Source organism: Vespa crabro, chromosome 21, assembly GCF_910589235.1.
Source record: "Vespa crabro chromosome 21, iyVesCrab1.2, whole genome shotgun sequence".
Taxonomy (NCBI): domain Eukaryota; kingdom Metazoa; phylum Arthropoda; class Insecta; order Hymenoptera; family Vespidae; genus Vespa; species Vespa crabro.
The window spans coordinates 2,227,501-2,240,000 of record NC_060975.1 but is presented as its reverse complement, the minus strand read 5'-3'; the positions used below and the strand labels follow the sequence as shown (position 1 = coordinate 2,240,000).

The 12,500-nt window shown below is 29.3% G+C and overlaps 1 protein-coding gene across 1 annotated transcript in view; it reads left to right on the top strand.

Moving 5' to 3' along the window:
• LOC124431462 (natterin-3-like) overlaps nucleotides 1-12,500 on the top strand; it is a 16,059-nt gene that overhangs the window by 1,911 nt on the left and 1,648 nt on the right. The window contains exon 2 of the mRNA XM_046979408.1: nucleotides 12,251-12,459. Within this exon, the coding sequence (XP_046835364.1) occupies nucleotides 12,307-12,459 (153 nt within the window). The 5' untranslated portion in view covers nucleotides 12,251-12,306. The remainder of the gene's footprint in view (nucleotides 1-12,250; nucleotides 12,460-12,500) is intronic.

Genomic DNA, 12,500 nt, shown 5'->3' with positions numbered 1-12,500 from the left:
TTGGCAAAAGGATGATATTAAAAAGAGAGAAAAGTACGATGCAGTGAAAATGAATTTTTTCTTTTTTTCTTTCTTTTTTTTTTTTTTTTAACCATAAGTAATTATTATCCATGTGATTTCTATTTTTAATCAAATGTTAATAATATGTAAACAAATTTTTTATACAAAAATTTTATTGGCTCCTTCAAATGAATCCGATGTTAATATAATGTAATTAATATCAATATTAATATTAAAATCGATTTGAGTAAATGAATAAATGTTATTATTGTAAAAATGAAAAAAATTGATATTAGTAATATTTATATCATTATTATTTCATATATATATATATATATATGTATAATGATAATAATAATATTTAAAGTTATTTTATCAAAGATGTTATCATTTACACGTACGTTTAATATTAACTTGATACAATAATAATATAATATATTATTGTCGTTGAAAATCTCTCTTTTTACGTCGCCTTTATTTATTTATTCATTTATTTATGTTTTTATTTATTTTTTTTTTTTGTATCTATTCTTTTTCTTTTTTTTTTTTTTTTTTTTTTTTTTGTTGCAAACGTATAAATACATCGATTTTAAAAACTCGCGTGCGATATAAAACACGATATAATTCAAGTTCGCGTTTATCATATATTCTTAATTATAATAAGGTATATAAGTAGAGATGGAACGCTTGGCAAATTCTTGGCGATAACAGTGAGAAAGAGAGAGACAGAGAGATAGAGAGAGAGAGAGAGAGGGAGAGAAAGAGAGAAAGAGAAAGAGAGAGAGAAAGAGAGAAAGAGAGAGAGAGAGAAGTACATAAGCTTACATAAGCTGCCACCAAACGTGCAAGCTTGACTCGTAATACGAGAGGCATATCTTTCCAGTGCTTTTGAAAATAATCCTAATGGTAGTGACGTCAGGGTTGCAAGTGGAATTCAGAAAGTAATGTGGACTTCTTAACTTAAAGGCCTTTGCGCTAGTAAAAGAAAAGACCGAGTATGAGTATGAGAGAAAGAGAGAGAGAGAGAGAGAAGTTTAATGCATTTTAAATGGAACGAATGTTCATTAGGTGCATTCGCCGAAAGGATCGAGAAGATCTAGATGAGTCAAGTAGAAGAAAATGAAAAGGTGTTGGTACTACGAAAGAATCCAAATGTATAAACGAAACTCATTTAAATTAATCGTCATTATCGTCATAATCATTATCCTCTTCCTTTTCTATGGCTATCATAATGTTTAGAATAATTATTAAAATAATTAAGTTTCATGAATGATCTATGAAAATATCTAGATATATATATATATATATATATATATATATATATATATATATATATATATGAGATTGGTTATTATGATAGGATGATGTAAATTAAAAATTACGAAAAAAAAAAAAAAAAAATAAAAAAAAAGGAAGAATTAGTTAATAGCATAATTTTCGTTGTAATTAAATCATATATATTCCGTCTTATTTCTTTTTTCTTTTTATTTTTTACTTTTATCTCTCGATTCTCTTATAATAACCAGGTCATAAACGTACAAACAAACAAACAAACAAACACACACACACACACACACACACACACACATATATATACATATATATAATATATATATCTTTGGGAGATATATAGGGTGGGTCAAACTGTATCTATAAATTCTACATATAATTTTATATTAAAAAAAAAGAAAGAAAGCACAGAGGAATTAGCTTGAAAAGTATCGAAAGAAAGAAAGAAAGAAAAAGAAGAGAAGAAAAAGAATAATTGATTTTAAATATCAATTAAAAACTTATGACTCTAATCATAAGTTTTCAATTATATTAAGTATATATTTAATTTAATATATCCCAAGATAATTGTTCTATCGTTAATTTTCCTATACATACATACGTACATACATACACACATATGATACATATATATATATATATATATGTATGTATGTATGTATTGGAACATATAAATCAGATAACACACTTAACCGATTTTCGTTATTTATGATATTATGAGATGGGAGTGAGTTAATAGATGGGTGGGTGGTGGAAGGTGGGAAGAAAAAAATGTTCACGACAAAGTTTTATTATTTCAATGTAAAGATATCTGTCCTTGGAAAGAATTTTTCTCTTTTTTTTTTTTTTTTTCTTTCTTTCTTTCCTTTTCTCTCTCAAGGTCATACACTCATCAACACACACATACAAACACACAGAGTATGTGTGTGTATGTGAGTGTGTGAGGGAGAGAGAGAGAGAGAGAGAGAGAGAGAGAGAGAGAGAGATTATATGAGGGTCGACTATATAATGTACACGACTCATTACACGGATGCCTTAACTATAGTCGACATTCGTATACACTGTGATATCCCTCTTGTGGATGTCGACTATAGTCATCACTCGTATAACCGCAAAATCTACGCATGGATGCCGACTATAGTCGGCGTTAGAAATGAAAGGGTTAATAAGGAAGTTCTCCAACTGACAAGTACTCGCTCATAATTCAAAACAAGAGATAGAGAGAGAGAGAGAGAGAAAGAGATACCGAGGGAATACCGATAAAGAGAAAAAGAGAGATAGATAGAGAGAAAGAGAGAGAGAAAAAAAATGATAATTATCGTCACGCAAATGATTTTCTTCGAACTTTACAAGAGGCACCATTTTTCTTTATCCACTCCGACAAATTTATTCTATTGTTCTAAGTCAATGGAACTGTACCGGAACGTAAAATGTGTATCTGTGTGTGTTTGTGTATATGTCTCTCTCTCTCTCTCTCTCTCTCTCTCTCTCTCTCTCTCTCTCTCTCTCTCTCTCTATCTCACTATCTCTCTTGATGTATATATGTATTGCGTTCCGGTTCTTCGTTTAAGCGTCGTCATTTCGATGGGAAACAATAGTGGAACGTTAAAATGAAAATGGACGATAACTTGAAAGACATTGAGGATAAAAAGAAATTGAAAAGAAACGAAAAGGAAAAATTTAGAAAAGAAAGATAGAAAGAAGAACGAAGAAGGAACGTTCGAAAGCTTTATCAAAAGATAAATTGTAAAAGCTTAGAAAACAATGATCATTGTTATAAATCTTAGAAAATATTTCAAATGGTATATATATATATATATATATATATATATATATATATCGATCGTAAAAATTTCATAACCATAAGAATTTCTTTGTTAGAATTTTTATGATTGTTATCTTTTTTTTTTTTTTTCGTCGAAAGTATTACATCGATCAAATGCAAGCGTGTTATATATAAACGAGAGAAATTATATATTTTAAGTTTATAAATTTTGTCAATACAGAGATATCGAAGAAACGTTTCAATGATATTTCAGGATATAAGAATTTTACCATAAGAATTTTATCATAAAAATTTTACCATAAGATAATATGTGATATTCGAGCGTGTGAGAGAGAAAGAGAAAGACAGAGAGAGAGAGAGAGAGAGAGAGAGAGAGAGAGAGAGAGAGAGAGAGAGGGAGAGAGAGAGAGAGAGAGAGATAGATAGAGAGAGAAGGAGAGATATATTATATTACATTTTTGGATCGCGACGAAGATTAGAAAGTAGTGAGAGATAAGAAGATTCTGTATTATATAAGATTTCAGTAGTACGTGCCTTTGTATAGTCAGACAATCTTCTTTCCAGTCACACACAAGAGAAACACTATCTTTTATCTTTGTATAGATTCGAAATAGTTTTCAGATGATATCGAGCATAAAGATAAAACAAAGTATAAAGATAACAATGTTTCCTTGTTCTTCTTTTCTTATCGTATCCAGATTTTCTCTTCTTTTTTTTTTTCCAATGTATGTGTGTGTGTGTGTGTATGTGGATATACGCGTGTGCGTCGTATGCGTATACGTTTGAATGTATTTATGTGATTTTTCGATATCTCTCATGATCTTAAATATATATATATATATATATATATACATATATATATATATACTGTTTGTAGGCCAATATAAGAAAAAGAGAGAGAAAGAGAGAGATAGATAGAGTATTGTAAATAAAATCATTATAATTTCCGATTAAGAAAACTAATCAACTTATATTTCAAATCAAACACTATACACACACACACACACACACATATATATATATTTCCATCCACACTATACTATACCATACTATACTATATATAAATACATATATACAACATTCTCTTTCTTAAATGAATTGATTAAGTAGTATCGTGAATTGGAAATCAAAAGTAATTAGGAAAATACCAGGAAAGATACATACATACATACATACACACATACATATACGTATATAAGTATAGAAAGCTAGAAAAAGATAGATGAAATTAAGGGTAGGCCAATATAAGAAAAAGAGAGTGAGAGAGAGAGAGAGAGGGAGAGATAGAGGGGAAAAATAGAAAAAGAAAGAAATAGAGGGTAACGTCGACCGACTGGAAGTTTAACGAACTCGAACAAAGAGAAAGCGTTCTCGTTGGATAAGGGACGAGGATTGACGAATAGGGTGCTACCATTGCAAACATGGAGGGAGTGCACGTATACTATACACATTCTCTCTCTCTCTCTCTCTCTCTCTCTCACTCTCTCTCTATCTCTCTGTCTATCTCACTATCTCTCTATCTCTCTCTATCTTTCTATCTTTCAATCTCTCTATCTCTATCTATCTCTTGTTAACTCTCGCTTCCTCGCGTAGTATTACCAGTGTATTACCAGTGTGTGTAAGAGAGAGAGAGAGAGAGAGAGAGAGAGCCACCCCCATAACACTACCCCTTGGTGCTGTATCGATCCATCGCCATGTCGGCTTCCTACCGAACCACCCCATTCGAAGCAACCACCTCCTCCTCCTCCTCTTCCTCCTCCTCCTCTTCTCCAATGAATCCTCCCCCTATCCAACGCGCGCCAGAAACTTCGGCACGTCGCGTGGCGGCCAGAGTCGAACAAAGGAAGCGTAAAGCCGACAAAGAGGCCGAGTTTCGTTTCTTTGTTCACCCCCTACTACCCTCATCCACCCTCTCCTTACCTCCTTTTTCTCTCTCTCTCTCTCTCTTTCTCTTTCTCTTTCTCTTTCTTTCTTTCTCTTTCTCTCTTTCTCTCTTCATCGTCAATTTAGGAAGTATCGTCGGTCCTTCGAAAAATTTTTCTTCTCTTACGTTCTCCCTGTTATTACATTTTTTCTTTTCTCTTTTTGTTTCTTCTTCTTCTTCCTTTTTCTTCCCTCTTTTTTTCTTTTCGTTTCTTGTTCTTGTTCTTGTTAATGGTTCCTTTCCAATATGATTTTTCGACGAGATGATATCGTGTATCGGACATCGTCACTTGAATAATCAATGACTTTAGATTTTCTTCACTTTCAATCTTTCTTTCTTTCTTTCTTTCTTTTTTTCTATCTCTCTCTCTCTCTCTCTCTCTCTCTCTCTCTCTTTCTTTTTTCTTAATCTAAAATAAGACGTAACGCGTGAAGAAAAAAAAAAAAAAGAAAGATAAAACAGGAACTAATTTTATTAACGGATAAACGTTTGCACTTGAAATTGTTCCAGTGTCATTTGGAAAGTGGAAATTAATTCGCTTAAGAGCAAGAGAGTGAGAAAGAGAGAGAGAGAGAGACTGAGAGAGACTGAGAGAGGGACTGAGAGAAGAGAAAGAGCGAATTGTTTTTCTCGTTAATGCTTAAACATAATTAAAGAATTCTTTTATATATAATAATACTCCGTGCAAATCTTCTTAACTCCATGAATGGATGGAGCTCAACAATGGAAATATAAATTGAGCTTTGCTCTTTGTTTTCTTTTGTTTTCTCTCGTGAAAATAGAAATTTTCTACGTTTAGAAATAAAGAGATGTATATCGAGGAGTGTTAAATAACTTAAATTATTAAATAATAAAAATATTTTCTTTTTCTTTTTTTTTTTTTTTTTTTCTTTTTTTTTTCTTCTTCTTCTTCTATTCTTTTCCCTTTTCGTTTTCTTTCATTTAATAACAATATTTATTATACAGCATAATGATAATATTTACTCTACTACGTATTAATTTTAAGCTTAATAATAAATATCGTAGTTTCGTTTCTCAAAGAATTTCTTTATTGATAAAAATTCTGATCAAAAAAAAAAAAAAAGAAAAATATTGCAATCGAAGAGAGAAAAAGAGAAAGAAAGAAAGAAAGAGAGAGAGTGAGAGAGAGAGAGAGAGAGAGAGAGAGAGAGAGAGAGAGAGAGAGAGAGATAGTGAGAAAGATTATTTTTTCCATTTCGATTTTCTCCCCCATCATTCGGACCATCATCATCCTCCCATGAGTCCCTTCGACGTGTCATGGGAATTCACGCGATTACTACTCGTCCTTCCTTTTATGCGTTCGTGCCAGCCACCCTCCATTTTCGTGCTCACTCGAGAATCGAGAATAATAAGGGGAAAGTTATCGAGGTCGCGTACGCCGCTTTACGATTAAATGTAAATCTGACATATGGATATACGCTACATAATATGTATATATATATATATATATATATACAGGGTGGTTCTTTTCAGTAAACCCATCTGAAGATATCTTCGACTTATTGCAATGTAAAGAATATTTTGTATGTAATGTGCATGATGTCAAAGAACCAATATCTGGCAAGAATATTGTTTTCAAAAGATCATTTTTTTCTTTCTTCTTTTTTGTCGGAATTATTAAGCTCAAGAATATTTTTTCTATCACAATAAATCAAAGAGATATTTAAGTGGCTTTATTTAAATGAACCACCCTGTATGTATATATATATATATATATATATATATGTTTTTTATTTCGTATTATTTCAATAATAAAATTGAATAATGTCGAATTTATTCGTAATACTTGAGCTTCTTCATTCATTTTACTTGGTTAGTGCTTATACCGCGAAACAAAATGATTTTGGTCGAACCGATTTCATAGTAGATAATTACACGGTACGCCTGTACACCGCTATTTCCCGCTTGTTAAGGTAAACCGCAAATTACGAAGCACCGCCACGAATCCACGCGAAACGTTACTCTTTCATTAAAACCCTTCGACTTTGATTAATAAAAAGATGGTGGGTGATGAACACGGCGGCGGGGAGGAGAGGGTTAAAGGGAAAAACTAGTTTTCAAAGGAAACACGATTTAAAATATAAGATCGAGGAAAAGTTCGATACAAGTTTTCAACCAACTCTATATATATATATATATATATATATATATATATATATATATATATATATATATATATGTATTTGAAAATATATCCAGATAAGTATATCACATTATGTATAATACGAAGACAATATTCTATTTATCTTTATTTAATTACGTATATTATATACGGCAATATATTCATTCGAATATCATAAAAATCATTAAAAAAAAAAAGAAGAAAAAAAAAAAGAGGAAAGAAAAAACTAATTAAAAGGTCACAACTTTAAAGCTACCATTTATATTTTGCCCTAATAAAACATTATATTCCATATCTCTCAACGATAAGAGCATTATGTGTAAGTATATATAAAAAAGGACGCAAAAGAAAGAAATAAATAAATGAGTAAAAAGAGGATTTAAGAAATTAGATAAAAATTAAAATGATATGTATTGACGTTGGATTGCAAAAAAAAAGAAAAAAAAAAGAAAAAAAAAAAAAGAAAAAAAAAGAAAAAAAAAGAAAAAAAAAAGAAAAAAAAAACAAAACAAAAACAGAAGAACTGAGGAATATACTCGTAATCGATACTTGTAAATGGAAAAAAGGGAGATGAGAGGAGAGACAAAAGGAAAAAATGCGAAAGTAAAAAAAAAAAAAAAAAAAAGAAAAGAGAAGAAAAGAAAAGAAAAGAAAAGAAACAAGGATAGAGAAAAAAATGAAACAAGGAGAGCAATAAATGGGTGGGTTGGATAGTAGTCAAGGGGCAGGGGGGAATGGAGGGAAGGGTAGGGAAGGAGGGAAAGAGGGGACTATATCTTGACCGTTTAATTCTTCCGTTATCAGAATTTGTAGCCTATCCTCTCGAGTTATTTCTGCTCGTTCGATGTACCTCGCGAAAAATAATCTCGAACGGCACGCGATCGAACTCTCGCTTCGTCTCGAAACTGGACAGGATAACAAATGCAGAGAGGAAGAGAGACGAGAAACTCTCTCTCTCTCTCTCTCTCTCTACACACACACACACACACACACACATATATATATATATATATATATATATATACTTTACGAAGGTTGAAATTATTCACTAGGGAAAAGATAGAAATATGAACATACACACACGCACACACGCATGCACACACATACACACACACTATATATATATACATATATATTGACAGACACATACAGATACGATATATCCGGTTTGTCCTTTAAGATAAATGAATGTACGCAAATTCACTCATATGTACGATCAATCTGTATTGACATAGAATATATATATATATATATATATATATGTGTGTGTGTGTGTGTGTGTGTGTGTGCATGTATATATTTATATATATGTATATCGGTACACGAGTGGATCGAAAGTTTTTAATCGATTTTAAAAATCAATTACATCTCATCGAGGAAGTATCAGGCATGTTATGAGGTTTGTACTTTAGCGAACCATTATTGGCTTTTTTTTTTTTTCTTTTTTTTTGGGGGGGGAAAAAAAAGAAAGAAAAAGATTGATGGTTCTTGAAAAGATCTTAAAAATGTAATGATTGATCTTTTAAAACGATCTAAGAACATTTGATCTATATAGAAAATCTTAGCTCAATTTCTATTGTTATAGAAAGAAACACATGCGTTAAATATCTACGCCGATATTTTTATATCAATTCATTGAAAGTTATTATTATTTATGATAAATAATGTCGTGTGGAAAATTTTTTTAATTAATTTGTCGAATTATTTTTTTTTTTTTTTTTAAAAAAAAAAAAAAAAAAAGAAAAAAAAAGAAAAAGGAAAAAAAAAGGAAGGAAAGAAAAAAATAAAACATAAAGATTCTTATATATTATCATGACATTAGAAAGCTCATTAGAAAAGGATTAATACCGAATAGATCGAATTATTCATAGTTATTAATAATAATTATAATTAATAATTAATAATTCTTAAAATTTCATTTGTCATCGGCAATAAATATAATTTTCTTAGATTCGTAATACCTACTTCAAAGGTTCTATGTTTAATCGTGATACACATATTAGACACACATACACATACATACACACACACACACACACACACACACATGTATTTATATATATGTATACATATGTAAGTACATAGAAACGTACATCAATCTATCGGTATTATCGATAAGAGGCTCGTTTTGGTACAATGATCTATCTGTCGACACATGATCGATGATCGTACGATCTTATCTTTGTCTTCCATGAAACTTGGCGATACTTAAGCTAAAGACCATATCGATAATGTTTATTCAATTTTATCTATTCTTATATATTTAGCTCAGACATATACCGTGTATCCCATAGATAAGAATTCTTTTTAAATTTAAGAAAGAAAAAAAGAAAAAGAAAAAAAAAATCTTCGAGCTCATTTTTCTTTTTTCATTCTTTCATTCTCTCTCTCTCTCTCTCTCTCTTTTCTTTTTTATTTCTTTTTATTTATTTATTTATTTATTTTCTTTTTTTTGCTTGTAGGATAAAAATCGTCAGACGTCGATAGAATTTTTTTTTCTTCGTAGTTACGAATCGATTGATCGATCGATTTGTGCCGGAAATTTTTTAAATTGAAAAATAAAAATCGTTTAGAAATTCATCGATTTTTCATTATCAATTTTATATTTATCTTATTTACCGTTAATGTATTGATAAAATATTCTAGGAAAGAAATATATAAGAATTGAAATATTCTTATTTTCTTTATAATTCTTTTTTTTTTTTCTTTTTTTTTTTTTTTAGAGAACGATAAGAATTTTAAAATACAATTGATGTTTCTTTATTTATAGAGTCTGTATATATCGATTGTTTATGTTATCTTATTTACGAATAATTTTGGATGAGTTATCATTAAAAAAAAAAAAAAAAACAAAAAAAAACAAAAAAGAATAAGATTTTTAAATAAACAGTAAAAATAATTTTGTACAGTTCGTTCGATTTTTCATTATTAATCATTTCGTTTATATTTCAATTTTTTTGCTTTTCTTCCTTTCTTTTTTTTCCTTTTTTTTTTTTTTTATTCGAAGAATAAAAATCGTTAGAAATGAATAGATCTGTCGTTTAAAAAATTTTATCGAGTGTGTTTATCAAAAAAAAAAAAAAAAAAAAAAAAAAAAAAAAAAAAAAAAAAAAAAAAAGAAAAAAAGGAAATGAACAAAAAAAAAATACCGCTTCTCAATTCGATGAGAATGGTTGAAAAAAAAAAAGTTGACAAGAGAAATCTAAAAAGAAAGAAAGAAAGAAAGAAAGAAAGAAGGAAAGAAAGAAAGAAAGGAAAAAAGAAAAGAAAAGAAAGAATTAAAATTTTTAAGAGAATGTCAATCGTTAGAAATAATTAGATTTTTCGTTATTAATCGCGAGAGTCAGTTCATCGACTGCCTCGAGCACACACGCATTAGATGCCCTTAATCATTCTGCCTCGCCTACCGTGAAGCGAATGAAATTATCTCGCAACGTAATCCATCGGTGCGCAACGAATTATGCAATTAATCCAGATTGACTTTAAATCGAATCGTCGGACGTTCGCTGTTTTTAAATCAAACCATCACGTTCATTACGTGTGATCTTTTTTTGATATGTATGTAAGTATGTATGTATGTACAATGTACAATAAGCGTACATAAAAGAGATATATTACATGTGCATACATATATGTGTTATTTTGTTATTAATCGATTAATTGGTTTTTTTTTCTTTTCTTTTTCTTTCTCTCTCTCTCTCTCTCTCTCTCTCTCTCTCTCTCTCTCTCTCTCTCTCTCTCTCTCTCTCTTCTTAAAAATAATAACTATAAATTTCTTGTTCTTTTTTTTTTCTTTTTCTTTCTTTTTTTTGGACAATTAAATATGTTCTACGTAAAAGAAAAATTTTGACCTCTGTTTATATATTTATATATATATATATATATATATATATATATATATATATATATTGTATCTTCGAGATCGACTTGTTAGAACATAAAAAAAAAAAAAAAAAGAAGAAAAAAAAAATAATAATAATAATAATAAATGTACTTTTATAAATTACAATAAGATAACAAGAATAATTTATTATTACAATTTTAACATAAGATTGTTTATTATTATCGCGTGATATAATTTCTATTGTATATCTTATATTTGATTGGACGATCAATAAGCTTTTCGGAGAAGTGAATTACGCTTACAAAGAAATATAATCGATGACTAAAGTAGAATAATATACTGTTTCGTAATGTAACTCAACTCAACGGATAAGTACAAGCGAAATAGAGATAAGGCAGCTTTAGATAAAACGCTTGAAACGTTTATACCATATGATTTTGATCTCAGTTACGCCCAGACCGTCATAAGTTACTCTCATAAAATACATTTCGGTACTCGTTTAACGTTAGGAAAAAAAAAAAAAAAGAAAAAAGAAACAATTCTCCTTAATAGTGAAATAACGAATAGATAATAACAAGAAAAGAATAATAAAATAGAGAAAAAAAAATATACATATATATATATATATATATATATATATATTCACATATACACAGATAAATAAAGTGTACATATCGTATTATAAATAAATCAACGAAAAAAAATGCCAGGTAAAAGAATTTCTTCATTGATTAATTTTCTAATCTGCTGTGTAATTAAAAATTTGCCTTTTAACAAATTTTTAATATCGATTAAAATGTACATTAAATTCACGTGTCATTCGCTTTTCTTTCTCTCTCTCTCTCTCTCTCTCTCTCTCTCTTTCTCTTTAAATTTTTTGTACTTGACATTTATTGCAAATGATGTTTGAAAAAGGGATAAAAAAATTGTTCTTTTGAACGTTCGATCGAATAAGCGATTTTTAATAATTTTCATATCGATTAGATTATTTATTTATTCTTTTTTTTCTCTCTCTCTCTCTCTCGATTTTCACATTTGACATCCGTCACTAATCTTATATCAGATAAATCTCTTATCGATCGATAGATATAGATCTATATCCTATCTATCGTCCTATAAATAATTTTCTAAGAATGAAATAAACAATTTGTAATTGATATCGTATCGTTTGATTTGTTGTAAAATTTTTGAAGAGAATAAAAAATCTTTCGACGTTTTTTTCATTCTTTTTTTCTTTCTTTTTTTTTTTTTTTTTTTTTCTAGGATACAAATGGGTCCATTATCCTCATGGTCCTGAGAGATGTCATTGGCAACCAAATATGATAACAATTGGTAGAGATTTAGATGGCATGAATCTTGTAGTTGGACGTGCAAGACATAACGGCGATGTTTTACCGGCTAAAGTAAAACCCGATCATAGTGTTGCTTACGTCTGTCATGATGGCAATGAACACATGAAACATGAATTTGAGGTAATGAAATTATAATCCAAATAACTCCAATATAGCAGTAA